This window comes from Andrena cerasifolii, chromosome 3, assembly GCF_050908995.1.
Source record: "Andrena cerasifolii isolate SP2316 chromosome 3, iyAndCera1_principal, whole genome shotgun sequence".
NCBI lineage: Eukaryota > Metazoa > Arthropoda > Insecta > Hymenoptera > Andrenidae > Andrena > Andrena cerasifolii.
In genome coordinates, this window is record NC_135120.1 from 21,898,917 (window position 1) to 21,919,185 (window position 20,269).

General features: G+C 42.8%; 2 protein-coding genes across 3 annotated transcripts in view; one reads left to right on the forward strand and one right to left on the reverse strand.

Moving 5' to 3' along the window:
- The first annotated feature begins 1,435 nt into the window (after positions 1-1,435).
- On the forward strand, positions 1,436-7,849 carry LOC143366725 (uncharacterized). 2 transcript variants are annotated; one of them, XM_076808032.1, is made up of 14 exons: positions 1,437-1,652; positions 1,723-1,836; positions 1,959-2,088; positions 3,128-3,306; positions 3,459-3,620; positions 4,061-4,394; positions 4,734-5,191; positions 5,442-5,546; positions 5,628-5,893; positions 5,965-6,213; positions 6,496-6,730; positions 6,794-6,857; positions 7,051-7,106; positions 7,488-7,849. In XM_076808032.1, the coding sequence occupies exons 1-14, from the start codon at positions 1,530-1,532 to the stop codon at positions 7,611-7,613; spliced, it is 2,601 nt and encodes an 866-aa protein (XP_076664147.1). In that variant the 5' UTR covers positions 1,437-1,529; the 3' UTR covers positions 7,614-7,849. The 2 variants fall into 2 exon arrangements, with proteins under 2 accessions (XP_076664145.1, XP_076664147.1); XM_076808030.1 differs by having other exon boundaries at positions 1,436-1,652; positions 6,496-6,857.
- Positions 7,850-7,924: 75 nt separating this feature from the next.
- The window catches only part of Hwt (SH2 domain-containing adapter heavyweight), a 215,497-nt gene continuing 203,152 nt past the window's right edge, over positions 7,925-20,269 (reverse strand). The window contains exons 7-9 of the mRNA XM_076808005.1: positions 11,969-12,158; positions 11,429-11,548; positions 7,925-11,051 (exon numbers count right to left, since the gene is read on the reverse strand). Coding sequence (XP_076664120.1) covers positions 10,862-11,051; positions 11,429-11,548; positions 11,969-12,158 — 500 coding nt within the window. The 3' untranslated portion in view covers positions 7,925-10,861. The remainder of the gene's footprint in view (positions 11,052-11,428; positions 11,549-11,968; positions 12,159-20,269) is intronic.

Genomic DNA, 20,269 nt, shown 5'->3' on the forward strand with positions numbered 1-20,269 from the left:
ATAACTGAGTTATTGTCCATCACTCGAAGCTTCTCTAAAAAAAGGCTTCCGCGGTGACCACTGCTGCTCGAAAGTCGATCATCTGAAATAAAAAATTCAATCCTAGATGCAAACCGCCCGTTTTAGGTCTGGGAAATAATAAAACTTTCTCCAGGACTACAGTCCGCTACAGGTACGTATATCAAAGATGTCTAAAGAAACCAGCGACAGAATAACAGAATATTAAAAGTAAAAGAAAAGTTAGGTGGACTTTACGTAGCTTTTTAATGCCAGAGCTGACGGAAACTACCGGCAAACTCGAATTAGTCGTTTTCCGTATCGCCGATGTAAATACTAGCGATCGATGAGCGCGTTGACCGTATCGCGTAGACGCCACCAGCGATCGACAGCGTCATGCAGTGGTCGTCTGGTAAAATATGTATCGTCGCGGGATAATCTACGTTTTGATCGTGAATTTGTTTCTACTCCGCGATAGGAACCACCTGTCACGTGCAGTCAGACAAACGGTTCTACCATGCAAAGAACGGAACGCGATGAATTATCGTTTCATTAAACATGACACGCCGGTAACGCAATACGCGACATACGTTATTGAGAACGCAGGCGTTTACATTAAACCCAACGATCGCTATATTTTTTCACTCTGAAAAGTATGCTTTCCACAATAATCGCTCCACCTTTCTCCGATTAGGTTGCAATGGAATGGTGTGATAATATTTCCTTCTTATTATTTATAAATCACTTCTTATTATTTATAAATCACTTCTTATAATTTACTGATCCTGAAGTTCGTATAAAATCACTGTGTAATATTTTACGAATGTAGATTTCGAAGAAATTTCCTGTAAGCAGCTGTTAAGAATATTTAAGACTGAAACTACTTTTTTGTACAATGCATTTGTGTAAGGTTGTTGGCAGAAAATCATTTTCCTGTGCATAAAGCATCGAGATTGAAGGGCAGATTTCAAATTTCCTTTCACAAAGTGAACTTAGCTACCAATGGTACTCGTAGAGACACCTCTCGGTGGCACGTGGAAGCCAAACAGGGGTGAGAAAATCGATTTTGGGGAGAGTAAGACCTAACTGGTGGTAAAACTGGGAGGCATGCTCTCAGACTGTACCCAGATTCCTTTACCTTGCAGACAGCAAATAATTAACCGGCTATTGATAACAAACGTTTCGTCACAGGCGAAGTGCAGGACGAACCTATGGAAATTTGTATTACACGAGTTGGAATACCGACTTTGTGAAAGATCAATGTTTCTGTGCAGCGCTGTTTAAAAATACTGACTCTAGATACGTTTATCGAAGCGCAGACATTACACAAATAGATACAGCAAATGATTAAATCATAACTCCAAGCTATTGTGAAAGATAGCGCTGCAATGGAACAAAAGTGAAACGCTACATGTACGAATGACGTCTAAAACTAGCAGAAACACGGAGCAGCTGTAGGCATATCGATAGAATTCTCATTTCGTCCTTTTTTTTCTAAATGCAAGCTCTGAAAAATTGCTCAGTGAAACAGGATGTCGGCGAAAGCCGCGAAACCGGTGGCGCAATCCCCGACTTCGACTCCTGCGGCTAAGGACGTGGCCAGTCTGCAGGTTTCCTTGCCTCAGATGCTGGACCTCGCGCTGGGAACGCCGGAGGTAAAGAGATTTCATCAGCGGTACGGAATAAGAGACGTTTTCAGGGACGTCGTTTCTCGTTCGTGTCTAGATTGGAGCGGTGAATTTGAACATCCTGCACAATTTCCTTCACATTGTGCTCCACCAAATAAATTTGCGAACGACGAAGGTCGAGTACCGCGGCGACGACGCGAACCGAATCAAAGTAAGGAGGCTAATCGGTACCGAGTACCTTCTAGGAGTTTTGGACTGCTCTCAAAGCTCACACAGAAGGAAATAGAAATGATTGGTACAGATCAGTGTCATATCATTGCTCTACGTTCGCAGACGATGGTAACCTCTCTGAACCCAGGGCCATCGCTGTATCTCCAAGAATATACTATCATCGATGGTTCCGGCGATGTGAAGCATCGTGTTGACACTACCGACGCCATAAGCGTCGACGTAGTAACGGATGGTAATGAAACGTACACCCCGCGACGAAACTGTTAGACACCTATAATTTGTGGGAATATGTTAATATCAGCGAAATTTTTGTTAGAATAACCGTTAGTAGGGGAGACCGGGGCTAGTTGTTACAATTTTTATTTTTTATTTTTTTTTGCATTCCATATTCAATACTATCAATGACTCTCACTTAAAGTACGTTCTTTCCTCTACCGATGACCGCTATCGCATGTAATTAAACGAGAACCGTGACTTTGAAACAAGCCATTTTGAAGGTCGATACATGTTGTATCAACGTGCCCCGAGTAGGGGCTGGTTGTTACACAATACGGGGTAAGTTTTATGGGATTAAATTTTACGAAACGAGGCTTATTATGAGTAATATAATTATATTTTCTTGGACAAAAGTAAATTTATTAATGGTAAGAATCTATTGCAATAAATATACAATAAAAAATCCATTTTAAAAATAATAAGAAACTACTGAAATCAGTTGTACTAATTATCGTCGTCCGTTTCGTATGGGAACTCGTGTCGAACGCGAAAATTCAAGCAATTCCTCCTTATTGCAACACAATTTTTGTTCGCTGCCCAAATTCACTCGAAGGTGGTGAAATTAACCCCTGAATATTCGGCTATTTTCAGATTCTGCGTTATAACTCGCGAACTGTAAGAAATAGAAAAAAAGTTTCCAGACAAAAGTTATAACACAAAATCGGAAAACAACCGGATTTTGCAGGGGTCAATTACACCCCCTTAGAGTGAATTTGGGCAGCAAAGAAAAACTGCGTTGTAATCAGGAGGAAATTCCCTACGTATTCACAAAGTTTCAAAATTTTTTGAATCTCCGGGTTCGGGATGTTCCCTTGTAAGAATAATGTTGAGCAGCTGTAGCATAGGTTTCATGCGAATAAAATTATTAACTTTGTAACTTAGAAGATCTCGAAATGAACGTTCTCCTCTATTTACCTTATGCCAAAATGGATAGTAAAATGTTTACCAAAATTATGAAAGAGGGATAGATTGAAGAAATGTTTCTGGAAAATTAGATACAGAAAATTTGGCCGAAGAAAGCAGCGAGACATCTGTAAAAATGAAAAAGACAAAGGGTACGAAACAGCAAATTGGAGCTGGAGCAGAAGGTGCACAGGAAACTGTTATCTACATAGAACCGGTCATTGATGGTGTTGCTCCTACTGCATTGGGATTTAAACGCCTAGAGGAAACTGTTAGCAATATTGCATCGTAAATGTTAACATAAAGACTTAAAAACATAAACATATTTTCTTGCCATACCCCTTCACTATTGATCATTCTTATTTGGTACGATGCCTGAAGGTTGCTTGGAATGGTTTCTCATCTATTAACACGTACATACAGGTGAATAAGCTTCAGCAGCGTTTTCAAGCACTGACGGAGTTAACAACGAACCCAGAGCTTATCGAACGCCTCAAGGGTAAAATGACCGATCCTTTGACCGACGTTTGGCAGATTATTAATATTACGAAAAGATTGGACGCTAGTGAACAAGGTATTGATAAGGTATAGCTGCATTGTTTCGATTGTCCTTTAATCTGCGCAGAGCTGAAGCATATTTCACTTTACGTGCAGCTCCTCAAAGTTTCTTATTCTTAACTCATGTTACTCCTGGCATCATTCAGATTCTAACACTTTCGCGCCTAGCGTCGGGTATATCCGTGGAACGATCCAAAATGCCTAGCGTCGGATATATTCGACGTCCACGAAACTATTCCGAAATATATATGTTAGCGGCTAGCATCGCCGTCGCGAAAGGGCTTCTTCTGATTATCATTCCGTGTGAATAAATCAGAAGTTACTCCTAACAGCACGTATTAATAATACCACAAAGTTCCCAATTAAGGTTCCGCAAGGAATGTCACAAAGCTCGAATAGCACTCTTCAGTCACCAGAGCTTTATATCGAACGACACCGATGTAGCACTACGAAAATAATCCTTGCAGTTGACAACGATGGTGCAAGATGCGATCAAAGGTGGCACGGATGTCCCGGTGGAAGAGCCGTCGCAGCTCGAAGACAGGCTAAAAAATTTAGAAACTGCTCTGAACAATTTGGACCAGACGGTCAGGAATTTGCAAGTGATTGCCAGCATAGACGGAGAGGAGGAGGAAACGGTTGCTGACGGGGAGACGCAACAGCCGTCACAACGAATCTCGTTGACCCAGCTTCTAGGAGGGATAAATGTAGCGGAAATACACAAAGACGTGGAAACTTTGCAAGCGGAGGTCTCGACAATACGCGGTGAATTGGACAATCTGAAAGGACAAACTGGCGCTGGTAATTCGTCTTATACGCTACATAGCTGTTATACATAATTTATTATTTTGCAAAATTCATGTTTCAATGAATTATTGAAAGCGGACGAAGCACGTGCGTCGATTTTTTAAAACCTTCTTTCTTGTGAAGAGAAAGTGTCTATGGAGTGACAGCTAATACGTCACTTTTTGTGACATGCGATGAATATATAGCAATATTTTGTCATGTTTCTTTATCGTTGGAACTTGATTACACTTTTTAAACGGTATCTATACCGTATACACCTTAATGAATTCAGATTCATTGAGCACGTTGATATTGCATAAGAAACTTGAAAATTGGTCACGAATGTTCACACAGAGACTCCGGCAACACAGAGATCAGCAGTGCAGCAAGAGGAGAAAACCGAGCCAGTGAAACAGGAAGCGCAAAAAGCTGAGGTACTGGAAGACGCGAAGAAGGCAGAGGATACAGAAACCGCAGCTTCTAAAGAAACAGTGGCGTCAGCAGCACCACAAAAGCCTGCGGAAGTTCCGACACCGGAGGATGCAACACAAAAGAAGAGAGCCGCTGTGGAATCCGAAGAAATGGACTCAGACACGTTAACATACATCAACGAACGCCTGACAAAATTAGAGAAAGATGTAGCGTGTCTAAACGAGAAGGTAGACAGTGCACCCCCGGCCGGGACTACTGGAAGCGCCGAACTAGACGATTTAGTCTCCAAGATTCACGGAATCCAGACTGACATGGAGAAACTCAACCAAACCGCGGATCATCTGATCGACGATCGAGAAAATCGCGAAGTTCATCTTAACGTGAGTAGCAGGCTTCTTACGAAAGATACTTAGGAAGCTGATAGTTGACTGATAGTCGGCTGATATTTGAGATAAACTTTGGATATTGTATATCCCTCCTAATCTTTCTCAAATCAATACTGTCACAACTGAGTGAGTATCTCTGAAATATCAGTCACAATGCACAGAACTGTCTCACGCAAGACAAACCAGCTTCCATTCGCTTTTCACACCAGTTCTAACGAACGAAGTTTCCGTTACTTCTCCACAGGCTCTGCTGGAGCAAGTGGAGCTTCTGAAGACGATAAAAGCAGACAGGGAGGATCTTGAGGATGCTCTGGCCGATAAAGCTGACGCCCAGGCAATAAACAGAAAGGTTAAACCATCCCCGGCTCTGATAGAGTTAAGAATAACAACGAAGGGGGTAATGATTTACAGTGGAGGGTGTTTTCTTCAGGTGTCTTACGACCAATTCGACGCCGCTTGCGACGACCTTGCTCAAGGCCTGGAGGATGCAATTGGGAAATTGGGAAAACAGGAGTCGATTTGGCAGCAGTCGCTGGACGAGGTGCAGAGGGAGATCGAAGGCAAAGTGGACAAGATAGAAATCACGCCGTTGAAGGATTTCGTTCACACTCGGCTGAAGACGCTTCAGGAGAAGCTGAAGAACGTGGCGCAAATGAGGCAGGAGGCCGAAGCGGCTGGATCGAAGAAGATGCTCAGGTGGAACTGTACTTCGATCGAGCAGAGGATTTACCACCTAAGACTGTGTTGCTAATGTTATGCGCGATTAGGGACGTCCAGTGCATCTCTTGCGACAAGAACGTCGTGATGAAGATGGAGGATACAAATAAGTTCAGGGTGGAACCGTTGCCCTGTAGCATGAGCATGAAGCCGTATCTGACCTACGAATTGGATCAAGTTAGGAAGCAACACAGAAGATTGCCTCACAGCAGAAATATGATTCAATTTGAGGCAGCCGTGCAGGAGGAGTCGAAGAGGCAGAAGAGCGCGAGATCAGACGCACTTGTAAAGACTCCTAGGTAATTCCCTGGGCAAAGTAGATTACTTGTCTTGCGATATTTACTTATTATTGTTAGTACTTATTCAATGATGTTCCACGTAATGATAACACACCGTGGACGCTCGCAGAAATCTTCAGAGGCACAGTTACATTGAGAAACTTTTAATTTCACATCGATCGACCCCGGTTCATGAAGTTCTCGTAGATTACAAATAATTTTGTGAATAATTCTCTGCAATTTGGTTGCATTAGAAGGTGCTCCACGTTTGCAGAAAATTGATCTCACACATTCAATTGATAGAGACCACCAGGTCAATCGTTACTGCGGCGGAAGTCACACGGTTACGACGCCTCAGCAAAGAGTAATGCGAATGGGCCATTACCTCAGTCAATGGGGACCAGAAGTGGTGCAACTGACGGAAGGAATGGTGAAAGGAACGGACGGTAGGATGTACAGGAGCCGACAAATGCTTGGGAAATTCGATGACTGCGAACCTGCGTATTGCGAAGGTTTTGCCGAAGAAGCTCCATCTTCGGTAATTTATTTATTCCCGGTGTATCTTATAGTCCGGGAACTCATTGAAGTAATTGTAATTCAGGAACGACCGTCGCCGGCTACTCCACGGCGGAAGAGTACTGACTCGCTGACTTCCACTGTTTCAAGTAAGTTTAGAATACTTATTGGTACAGTTTAAGGCTTCTTTTACACTGGGAAATATTAATTATGTTTACGTTACTTTGTTTCACTCAATATGTGTGTTGTAATTGAAAGCGAGAGACTATTTATGCGAATGACAATTAAGAGTTTATAAATTTCGCAATAAACGGTCCAATGTGGTGTCGATCGATTTTACAGAAAAAAGAAGCTCGAAGAAGTTTTCCAAAGGGGCCAGGAAAGGAGTAACAGAAAAGGTAAACGACAGAGTATTTGAGTTGCTTGTAAATTGAAAGAATACTTACTGAGACCTAAGGCGGAAACAGACTTTCTTATTGTTCCTACTTTTCCCCATGTACCTGACATCGCAATTCTAGTGTTAGTTGCGTGAATGATATTTTTCAGACATATTTGCTTGTCTTTGGTTATTATTGCTTAATCTTAAAAAAATATTTGTTACGTTTGTAGCTACAACTGTATACCCTTAAGCTTCGCAGGCTTGCGAACAAATGGGTTATCTAGGAGAAATATTTTCTTCCTAAGACTGACTGATTATTTTTGTATGTTTTGTTGTAATCTTTAACTTTCGCAAACTGTGTTGGAAACAAAAATAAAACAATAAAAAAAAGAGTTTACAGATCGCAGAAACAGCTGCAGTAGAAACGGAGGATCCTGTGTCAGACGCGATACCGCTCGACCTACTCGTGGACGAGGATCGTGTCGTGCCATACCGCAATGAGGAGGAAATGGGAGAAGGCGATTAACAAACCTGTGATCGCCGATTACAAGATTTGTGAAACTACTTTTCTGAAGATTATCCTAAAGACTTGTATTTCATAAGATCAATTATAAGAATGTACGCGATGTAACGTATAGAATATTAAAAAGATCCGGGATCAATAATAACTTTCGTCTTTTCCAATGTTGCCTACTCCGTATTTCTCACATTATACTGCAAGCATTAATTTCTCACAAAGGGTAGTGAAATCGAGTTGTATCACTCCCCCACTATGACGTGGTTAATGAATCGCAGTCGCTGAGGAGTCACGCAATTCCATGGAATCAATTTACAAGGTTCTTGTTTTGTTAAATGTTTTATTATTAAGAGGGAGTTTCGGAGTACACAAGACTATCTAGTGAAGTCGATTTGGAACATCGGTGGCCTGTCATGCTAAAACAAAAATACTGGATCGCACCACGTGATTGCGACCGCACTAGATCGCTCCTCGTTTATTGCACATCACACCGTTCGAGATCCGTTTACATAAACAGAGTGTACACAGCGCGCTCGATAATGTATGTATGTATGTATGTATGTATGTATATATCGGACTTGCTGATATCTCGATCCACTTCCGATCTCACCGGTATAATTGTTGTACCTTCTATATATTATATATAAAGTACTACACGCTATTAGTATCCGGTAATAATATATATTTATATATATATTTATATATGTATAGTACGTATATTATTGTATACGTCAGAGCTAAATGTCTACCGTCATAGAAATTTCAAGGTACAGGAAGTATCTACAAGTTTAGTGTCTACCACATAATTTACGACTGACTTGTTTTCGTTTGGTAAATGGGGCGTTTAATCTACGTTTCGCTAATCACCATAGAGATAGAGATTACCATGAATTTACCACGCTAGACGATCTTACGGGTTAAAATCAACGGTATTACACGGAACCATCACGTAAGATCTTAACGACACAATGCAATAAATAGAATGTCAAATAAATATATATTTATATATAATATGTATATATAGTATATAGATTATACCTTTTCGTAATCGTTCGTTAGGAGGGGGGACAATATAATGTCTTAAACGTTAACATGGATATGCATTATCGATTACAGTTAATAATACTGGCAGCTTAAAGTACAACGTGTATGTATGTGTGTGAGTGTTCTTGTCTGCACGCACGTGTGTATCAGCGTGTACGTGTACGTATATGTATTACGCTGAACCTAAAACGCGGGAGAACGGTAGAGAATGCCGAACGCAACGTTGGGAACTCGCATGAAATCGACGTAATAAAATAAAAATATACGTTACGACTAGTATCACGTTCGCGTATGATCTCAATTGAAACCGGACCAACGAATAGTACGAATCCATGACAGCCAAATTAAGTGATCCTACCTCGATACCGTGGCACTCTCGCTACGCGTCTCGTGGTTCCTCCAACTTTCGCCGACAGAGCATGTCGCCCTGTAATTAATGGGAATGCTCGATTACACGCTCGCCGGAACCGCAGTCCGGTACCTCGAAATAATTATTGTAACACCACGGACGTCTCTCGTGTCGCGACTGATAGCGCGTCGTTGCTGACTACCCGATAATAATAATAATAGCCGCTTAATAATTATCGTTACCGTTACCGTAAATTACTATTACTATTATTAATTAGTAGTATCAATATTATTAGTATTATTATCGTTACCATAATCGTTACGTACGAGAATATTGCACACGGCGACCAACAGACACGGTTAAAGGGAACTAAGTAACAGATCACAGGTGAAACTAGGCTATCTCTGTAACAAATTCATATCACATGAAAAAATATGTATCGGTTGCCTCCACTCGCAAAAATCTCCCAAAAAATAAGAGACTGTCGGACGGATGACTCGGCTGACGAGCCATCGATGATTCGGATTGGCTGACCTCGATCGTCCATCGTTCACCAACGAGCCCTCCTCATTACCACCCCCTTCTGCTCTCGATTGGCCAACCCCGGGGACCAAGCAGCAACGTCTCCCCCGTCCAATTCACCATCCTTTCCATTCCCATTCGATTTACCAACGTAAAGTAACTGTCGATCAACTTCCCGGTCGGAGCCTAATCGCTTATCAACGACGACGAACAACTTAAACCCTCATTGAAACGATTACGCGAGCATTTTAGCAGCGAACTTTGGCATTGCGGCCACGGTGATGCACCGCGTTCCACCTTCGACCCTATTCGCCTCCACTCATTCTCATCGTGTCCTTTCCCGCACGGAACGAGAACACACGACTTAGCTGTTCTTTGGCTTCCAGCTCTGTCGTAGAGGCCACGCTAGCCAGCTACGCGGGTATTTAAATCTAAGTACGCGTTAGACCTCGCACGCTGCTAGATTATCAGCTTGTAAGACAGCGACTCTGATCCCATCGATAGTTTCTTACATGGAACCCGCGGCGTCCACGGCCACGGGCACAAGGAACAACCATTTTCTACGAATCCATTCGTTTAAAAGACGAGGACCCGTCTCGAGCAACAAACACCCTTACATTCCATCTCTCGCGTTACGCGTCTTCGTATCCACTGGAGTCTTCCCTGGAAACGTTTAGTTCCTCTTTTCTGTGTACCTCGTGCTTTCCCCTCCCATATCTCCTCGATAACACTTCGCTTCCTGGCAATCATACCTTTACAAAAGCCACTTTACAGCTCGGTCGGGTGCAAGGAACGGAATGCTGAATCGACTTGGCGAAAATAAAGTACGCGCGCCTCGACCGGAGGGCAGGATCCGCGCGATAGTTTCTGGGGAAGACGAGACGGATCCCTAAACGTTAGTGACTATGCGAAATCCTTTGCGGCTTCGCCGCTTTAGACCAAACGATAACGTTCAAGCTCGGGCTAATAAAGCTCTGCTTATCGATGTAGTCGCGAACGGATCGCGCGAACGGGCAAGATTATATTCGAGGTCGCTTATTAAGCCTACAGAAACCTTTCACTGGTTACGCTTTGTACTGTGTCATCCCCGATTGCCGGCACGATCTCTCACGCCTTGTTTTTTCCATTCGACTGTCCTCGGAAGATCGGAAAGCTTCTCGTAACGATCGCGTGAAATGACCAGACGAAAAATGGAAACTCTATGGAAGTGCCGGTGTTAAAAGGTCTCGCCCAAGCATCGCGTCCTATAGATAATGCTCCCTCCAGCCATACAACCATTGTCCTCGGAATAAACGGGATATCAAAAAGTAGGAGCGCCTTAAACAGCGCTACGATAGATGCGCTACAAAAGCTGGGCTATTACTGGATGCAGAAGACACATGTGCTCGGCACCGCGTATCGGAAGACGGTTCACGCTGAAGTGACGGACCATTTCCGGGATACTGTCGAACGGCTTGCTGAACTGGCCCAGGATGTACGCGTTCAGCTCCTCGTTCTTCTGGATACGCATGTGCATGAAGCCACGGGCGCTTCTGCAAATTCATCACAGAAGTGAGGTCAGTCGATGAAAGATGTACTTCGAGGCACGGTTGAAGCTACTGATCATATGTCTAGCAAGCAGATTACTTGTGCAAAATACGCTGGACATATGCAAGTTTGCATATTTGCATAGATAAAATTATATAGCAGCAGGAAACCTTTTAGGAAAAAGGGAATCGCGATATGTTTAAATCGTTTCGAACAGGTATAAATGTCCTTCAGAGTCTTTTAAGATGTTCAGGTTTAAAGAAACAACTAGTATAAGCTTCCGTGTTTGTAATTTAAATTCATCAGATCGAGACCTTTGCGAAAAATGAAGTGGAAGAGACATTGCTACGTATCAGAGTTGCGAACTAAGGGCATAACTCACTTCAACGACAAAGAATAATCTTGTTTGGTCGATTCGCTGTTCCTCACCAAATAACTTCCCTCCCTCAGAAGTCGTAGGACAGCTTCCGCCTCGATTCTCGTGATGGAGCCGTGGTACCATCTGCAACCGAAGCACGCAACGGGAATTCAATTTCATTCGAGCACAAAGAAGCCACGATAACGACACTTCGAAAATTTCTAACATTTCAAACATAAAATAAAACTTTGGTTATATAGAACAAACATTGCAAGGAAAACAGAAGCTGGTCTGTGCATTGCAAAGGTGAGAAAGCTTTTAGAATCTAACGGACTCTAAACATTTCTGTAATCTCATCTTTCTGCTGATTTTCTCAAATCAGTCTTGAATTTGATTCGCAGTGTCTATGGCTTAGAATTGGAATCTAAATAAACCCTGTATCCTCTAAGCGAATGTAGTAGAGGAATTATCGCCTCCACACTGTGTGAGTCGCGACAAGGAGGCATCGTGCTGTCGTGGACGAACTTGGAATGCTTGGCAAGCCAATAAATACCAAGAACCCACCCTTGTCTCTCGAGAGGGAGGTCCACGTCAACCAGATCGGCGGATCCACGGGCGGTGTTAATCTCCAGTGGCAATCCAAGGCTCAGGCCTCCTGGCTTCTTCGGCCCGAGCTGACCAGAGTTCCCTATGCCGTTCGTCCCGTTGCCAGCGTCCAGATTCAGCGTCATCTTCGGACGCGCCAGACCGCCGCCTGAAATGAGTCATGCGACGGTTAGACGCCGCGATATTCCCCGGGGTAAACATCGATTATACTGGTATACGCGTAGACGCGAGGAACGTCCCGCCTGTCTCACATTTTATGGCAACCCCCTCGCGTAATTGGAACAAATCGGGCCTGCGTTCCGCTAAGATTCACGGCGACAGCATGTGTATCCCTGTCGATACACGATGACAGCGTTCGAGTGACGAAGGTGCAGACGACAATCGCGGCGAGGGAATTGCTTCAGAAACGATTTGTTTATTTATTTATTTATTTATTTATTTATTAATCATAAACGGGTTAAAACTCATTATATAGCAAGGATACATAACATTATGCGTGTTGAATAAAAATAAATCTAAATATATGCATACTATATCAAATTATAATTAACAATGGAGAGGGAAATTAAAAAATAGAGGTGAAGAATGAGTAATGGGAAATGAAAAATGTACAATGAAAATGGAAATGAAGATGAGAATGAAAATGAGAATGAAAATGAAAATGAAACTGAAAATGAAAAAGAAAATAAAAATGAGAACGAAAATGAAAATAGAAATACATAGAAAATAGAATAGAAGTGAAAAGTGAGGGGTGGAATTAAAAGTGTATACTATACTATTAATTTTAGTTTTGTCGCGTAAACGAATTACCAGCTATTTTGATCGTTCGCTCTTAGCATTCTGTGCAATTTACTCTTTAATACGTCAACATCTCCATGAAAGAAATCCACTGCATCAGCATGTAAGTTTGCTTGTTGTAGTGGCCGGTTAATTTGTGCAAAAGATTTTGGAATTAATGCAACGGTATTTGTTTTTTTTTTTTTTGGCAATTGGAGTTAATGCTTTCGATGAGATGGTACTGTGTGCTTTGGAGAAGGTGGAAGTTGATGGCTGTTCTCTTTACAATTTAAATAAACTTTGTAGAATTTGTAAGTTAGTTAGTAGTATTAATGAAATTGAAAGTAAGAGGTATAACGGAACACGAAGACGATTGACTTTTCGATGCTAGGTAATCGTGTCACCAATAATTGCGCCCTCGATGCGAGGACTGGATACTACCTGGCGGGGAATAGTACTTCCTTCAGCGAGGAGACAATCGACCGTGACTTTGAACGCGGCTTTGTCGCGGTATGATAATGGAACGTCTCGTGCTCGTCGATGGATAGCCCGAGTGCTTTCACTCGGCAGAAACAATACAATCGAAACTCCTGCCACGAATTTTTCCCCCTCCAGACAGAGCACACCAGCCAGGACCGAGTCCCACCGACTCTTGAAAGTTTTCGCCCCGCCGCCACTTAAGATTCGTGCGGAAATTACGAGCATTGTTTCCTTGTGCACAATGTGGCTCTAGGAGCAGTAAACAACAAGCTACGACTATTTCCCTCCTTCTGGATCAATGAAAGAGAAATCTCTACCAACAATACAAGACATTACATTTATTAAAGCTGATATGTCTCGAAGAGGGCTCCGAAGGAAATTCAACGAGAAAGAAATTATAATTTCTTTGATAAAATTGTAAATGATAACCAGAAAGTGAAGCAAAGTGGAAACATAATTCTGATATTATCCTCAGATTACTTTGAAAACACTTGGAATAAGAATTATAGAAATATTCCTTTCTTGATAAGAAAACTTTGAGGGAGTTTAAGTTTCAAAAAGGGCTGTAGCTCTGTAAACTCTTTGAGCAGTGGCCATAAGTGTGACTGAAAAGTCCAGAAAATATTATGGATACTGTTTCAAGAGTAGAGACAGCAGTCTACCCATAATTCCTGTGTCATCATCAAATTCTATCCAATAACTGACAGCATGAAAGATACTTCAAAGCATTTTATTATAAAAAATAACAATAATAATAATAATAATAATAATAATAATAACAATAATAATAAAAATATAATAATAATAGTAATAATAATTTTCCACCGCGTTTACACCAACGATGAATTTTATCTTTGAAGGGGTAGGAAAGTATCTCCCTCCGTTTAGCACAGTCCACCGAGAATTTATAAATTTCGCTAAGTAAATACTTGGTGGCGCCCATCAAGCGTTAGCGTCAATATTATTACACCCTCGCGAAAGTTCCTGGATGATAATCGACGGAAGGGCCCGCCGTTCAAGAAAGTGCCTCTGCGGCCGCGAGGTAATTTCATTTGTTGGGCGCAATCTCTTAGCGGCCGACTTTTGGAAGGTCGCATGATCCAGGTACGACAGAATTGCTCTGACAGGTGTAACACCGTGTTAGCTTTCTTCGGGGCTAACGCGTTCAGAGCGTTTTGTGCGGCCGCTCGAAAGGATGTGCTTTATACATTATGGATGAGGCCGTGTACTTTGGGATTTAAGATCGCCGACTTCCTCCGGGCCCGACGCAATAAATGTTTCAGCTGAAAACACCGAGGACGCCCTGCTTTTAATATAATTTTCTGGTACCTCTTCCAGCGACACTTAATACCCCTCCGGAAAGATGGAACGACATTTGCGAAGTGAGAATTTTAGAACCTCTTCTCGTTAACGGAAAACGTCGCATAATATAAAAGTGATACACATCGCCTGACACCTCGAAGTGGCATGGGATTGGCAAGAACGACACTGAAGATCAGCAGAACTCGCTTCGTTTGAATTCCACACCGGACTGTTTGTCCACGGACGATCGCCAGACAGCACTCCATTAGGAATGTCGACGATATAAACAGGGCTTCAAAACACTGTTATAATATCGATTTCGGTTCTCCAAACGGTTATGAAGAACCTTTATTCTGTATAACTGTTAGGAAGAACCGAAATTTCCAACTGTTATCTGTTTCAGTTACGGTTCCTATTTCCTTCCTCATATCGGTTCCATAACCGTTATTTTTTCGGTTCTACTATCGGTTCCGAAACGGTTCCAGAATCAATTCTTGTGTCGACTTTTCCCTAATTGATATCATTAATTATTGTACCTGCAGATTACTGTATATGTGCATATTCTTTGCAAAATCCTTATAGAAAAAGAAGAAACATTTATACATATCATATATAATGAAGCGTTGAAATAAATAAATCAGCTACATATTTTTTACATTCACACACACTATAGATATTATTCAGAATAGGAAGTTAAAAGTTTCTGCTGTTTCTATAAGCATTTTGTAAAAAAAGACGAAAATCTACAGCAATCTACAGCTACGATAATGAATGTTATCAATTAGGGAAAAGTCGATATAAGAATTGATTCTGGAACCGTTTCGGAACCGATATAGAACCGAAAAAAAAACGGTTATGGAACTGATATGAAGAGGGAAATAGGAACCGTAACCGAAACAGATAATAGTTGGAAATTTCGGTTCTTTATAACAGTTATTTGGAATAAAAGTTCTCCATAACTGTTTTAATCAGAACCTTTATATAACAGTTTTAAACAGTTATTTTCGGAACCGTTTCAAGCCCTGGATATAAATTGCTCCGGTGCGTGCAGCACCGAAGGAAACTCTCGAAAGGCCGTATCCACGCTCTCTTCCGACTCGCCTGACAGGGCACGCGTTTCAAGCATAGTTAAACATTAACGACGAGAAGGCAACTGCCCACTACTCTCCGAGATTGCCAGTGTCTGTATTATTAAATTTAATTCTGCCGTACGGTCGGCTCGATTTATCTGCCCGAATTTCACCTTTCCTCTTTCCCTCAATGACAGACGGAGGGAAAGTTTCCTTCTGTTTCCTTCGAACCGGGGGTTGCGCGTGAGCGCTCTTCCTCCCGCGGCAGCATTCTACCGACGCAGGAGATTTTCCACTTGACACCCGCACGCTTATTTCCTCGTTTCCTTCGCGCGCTGTTTTAATATCCGTCTCAGACGGAGATACGTCTCAATCAATTTCGTCTGCCTCCTATCCATCCAAGCCCAGCCGTCCCGCGGGAAATGCGAGCAGAGGAGGCGAGTGCGTTCGAGGAAAGCACGCTGAGACACTCCAGTACACGAATAAGTATCTGTGCTGCTTGCGGTATTTGTACGCGGGGAGTGTCGCGAATCTGCGGCATGGAACAACCGAATTTGGAAACTTGTGATCGTTGGGAGGGGGTGTCGCGTATTTTGAGCTGGAACGGTAGGAACGGAGAACCTCTTCTGTGAAGTCTTTGTGGATGTTCTTCTGGGCGCACAGTGAAGAACGAGTACCCTTCGAAGGCACTTGCGTGCGAGCAACTTCGTAGTTACTGTTAAAACTCAGCGCTTTAACACCGTAGCTGTACCAGAAGGTACAGTTATACGAAAATAAGATTTCCATCAAGTGTTGGTGAGTGGTTTTCGAATGAGATCAGATAGGCATTGCGGTTTTGGTATTTCTTACCAGTAATTACCTATGGGAAACAGATTCCTTTCTCCTCCCTTTCCTTTCAAATACCAAAGACCTCCTAAAAGAGTAACCCAAGAAACAGCCCCTTTTTGGGTCCCACGATTTTGGAACTGAATTTTGTGCCAAAATGATAGCTTATAATGAGACATCAATCAGGACAAATTTTCAAGTTGAGGTGACAATTAGCTTCTGAGATATGAGAGGTGAAGGAAGTGAAAATTCATTAACGCGTCAGCCCATACGCTTCGATGTATAAACTTCTATGCCATTCCGATAATTTAAACAATTATTTCCAGGGGTTTTGCTGACTGCTAATAACGAATTTCAACTTAGATTTTCAAAATTCACGAAAAAAATTAAGAAATATGAATGTCTGCGAAGTTCTTAATATATCGTCCACAATGTTGAATTGGCCAATTGATTTTTTCTTCGTGAATTTTGAAAATCTAAGTTCAAATTCGTTATTAGCAGTCAGCAAAACCCCTGGAAATAATTGTTTAAATTATTACAGAAACTAATTGTCACCTCAACTTGAAAATTCATCGGGATTGATGTCTCGTCATAAGCTGTCATTTGGCAGAAAATTCAGTTTCAAAATCGAGGGACCAAAAAGGGGCTAAAAAAGGCCTCATTTTGGGGTCACTCTTTTCATTTCAAACAATCCTTGGCATAAGAAGAATACATCAGCCCTGACGTTCCCTATTCTCAAACGACACAGTGTTTACCCTTTCGTTGCATCCATATTTAACTGCATATTTAACAGCATTCACATACAGTTTACACGGCAGAAACCAGCAATATTTCCATCTTATTGTCACGGCAGACAATTTTTCCGTGGCGAAACGGTTGTCTGGAACGAACGGAGGAGGGAAGAAGACGTTGTCTGAGGAGAAAGGGGAAGCAAGTCCCGGGCATAGAAACTTAGGAGAAGCCAGCCGTGGAAGTCTCCGGGGAAATTCCTCGTCACGAAGGAGCCAGCGGAAATCTGGACGGGCACCGATGGCGTGTACAGCGCGTGCAGGACGGGAGTGGAGAGGACTTTTAATTCCCCGTGAAAATGAGGACGTACGGCCGATCTGCCTGTAGAAAATCTTCGGCTGGAGTGCTCCTCGTGGGCGTGAAAGTCAAACAACCCGCGTCGACGATTCGTATTTATTGCGGCAACGAGACATCGAGGGTGAGGCTCGCCGCGGAGATTTACGAGGACGAAGAATTTAGTGCGGCTGGGGGGATGAACGTGGTGTGTCACACTAGCCCTGGAAAGGAACGGTGTGGCGATTCCATCAAGTCTCGGTGCGCCATTAAAGCGGAAGTGGGTCTGAACGGCGGCGTCAGGGAAGTCGTCGAGTGGCGCGAAAGGGGAGATGCACCCTTCCTTCCTCGAGGAATTTCACCGATTCCATCGGTTTCGATGAATACGATGGTGTTTCTGTTGCAATTATGGGTAACGAAAGCAAATGGAGAGCAGCAGAATTGTTTATCGTGTGCGTGAAAGTTGTTGGGTCTTCACTGGAGACACTTTTGTGGATCGGGGGTGGTATATTGTAAGCTGAAACTTGGACGGGGCAGTGGTAACTTGGAAAAGATAGGAAAGAAGTAAAGTATGAACAAGATTTTAGTTTTAAAGGTGCTGCAGCAAATGGGTTCACGATATGGGCGTGATGGGAGAAATTAGTGTTTTCTTTTTAAACGAAACTGACCTGCGAAATCAGAATTCATTTAAACACGGGGACTGTAAAAGCTTGTACTCTGAATTTGAATTTTCACAGTGTATAATCGTGGATTGTTGGCTTGAATGCGTTGCAAATTTCAAACATTTACTAATGAGATACTTAGAAATTACATTGAAAGTGAAGATCAAGTTAAAGTAACACGTTCGCTTGAATATGGAAATGTAGAGGGAAAAATGCTCGCCCATCGAAGGGGAGGGAAGAATACGAAGTTTCGCGTAGAAGTACTTCGTGAAAATATTTCAGGAGTCAGTCAAGCCCTAGAAGGATCTCCCCCAATGTAAGAAATCAGAGTTCCGAGCAGACGTCGAAGAGCTTTACGCAAGAGTTGCGATCGAAAATTGCACTCGGTGGCACGCTGAAAATTGTCACCCTCAAAGCGAAGACATACGAAACTTCTTATCTCTCTATTGTCACACGGAAGATATCTGTTCCTCCCCTTCGTGCCTAAACTGCAAACTGTTGTACTTCTTCCGAAGATCTTTCTCTTCGAAGCTTTTCCATGGATTGCACAAATTCGTACAAGTTCCCTAGAAATATGTAGAATGGAAACTTTGAAGTCTTCTTTTTTGAATAGACTTTCTTAACCGATACCAGACTTTGCAAAATCTCAGAACGATGCGCGAGTGTTCGTACGATCGAAGCTCCATGCCTTCGGTAGAATGGCAAGTTCTCTGCTAACAGAATATACCATGCTCCTATTTGCTTTGGTCATTAAGCAGCTCTCCGCAGCTCGAACTCCGAGTAAAGGAACGGCGGAACGTTTATAATCCACTGGAAACGCAGAGTGTACTGTTACGTATGTGGATTTTTCCCCATACGCCGCTCTCAACCACTTTTCGAGCTCGCGTCTACGAAGGGAAAACGCCCTAAAAATCCTTTTGCTTATCACATACCACTAAGGGGGGTCATGATCTCGACCATCTGGATCACGACCATGGGAACGGGAGTGACACGACGACGACCCCGAAGAATTTCCTTATATGGAAATTTCAAATGCATCCCCACTCATTTTTGGGACTATATAAACCCTTTGGTTTCTACCCTCTGCGGTTAAAAGCAGTACAGTTACGCGTAGAGTAACGTTGTGTCACGCTCGTACCGAGTCGGTTGAATTCAGTAAGATCGAGCTAAAGTCTCTGTCGGAATCATAGTTGACCCCATAGAATCCGCGAGTTCGGTTTACATTCTATTGGGCACTTTGTAATAGCCGCTCGTACGCCCCGCATCGCCAGTGCGTCAACACCGAGCAAATTAGTGGTAATTTTCACACATTTATTACACTATTTAACCGCGACATTCACATTTGTACCAACTAATCTTGAATACACGAATGGTGTTCACTTCTAAATCGAGTTGATTCGTTAAAACCCATCTTTTACCCAGCGATCCTTATAAACTTAGTAGCGCTCACCCACTGATACAACTTTACCGCTCGAGTTGTATCAAATAAAAATTAAGAGTTACGAGGCATTAATAACATTTCCCGCGACTCCCTGATCTAGCATCAGGTTAGTTAGCAACCTTTCATCCAAATAAAGGAATTTTACCAACCTAGTGGCTCCCCGATTTCGCATCGGGTTCGTCCACGTGTAACCCTCCTACGGCTCCCTGATTTCGCATCAGGTTCGTCCGTATCCTACAGCTCCCTGGTTTCGCACCAGGTTCGTCTGTAAGTCTACCAACCTCCGAACAGCTCCCTGGTTTCGCACCAGGTTCGTCTGTGAATAATCCAACCTCCTAACAGCTCCTCGACTTCGCGTCGAGTTCGTCTGTGAACATCATCCTAGTGACACCCCGATTTCGCATCGGGTTCGTTCACGACGTTTCACCCTCCTGCGGCTCCCTGATTTCAAATCAGGTTCGTCCGCGCTTGACTCCATTCCTAGAGGCTCCCTGATTTCGCATCAGGTTCGTCCTCGCCGTCAATAATCCAAGCGGCTCCCTGATTTCGCATCAGGTTCGTCCGCGCACCTTACTAACAAATTCGTTAACCATATTCCTTGGGAAATACCCTTCTCGCCGGCCTCTCGCGTTGCCGCAGC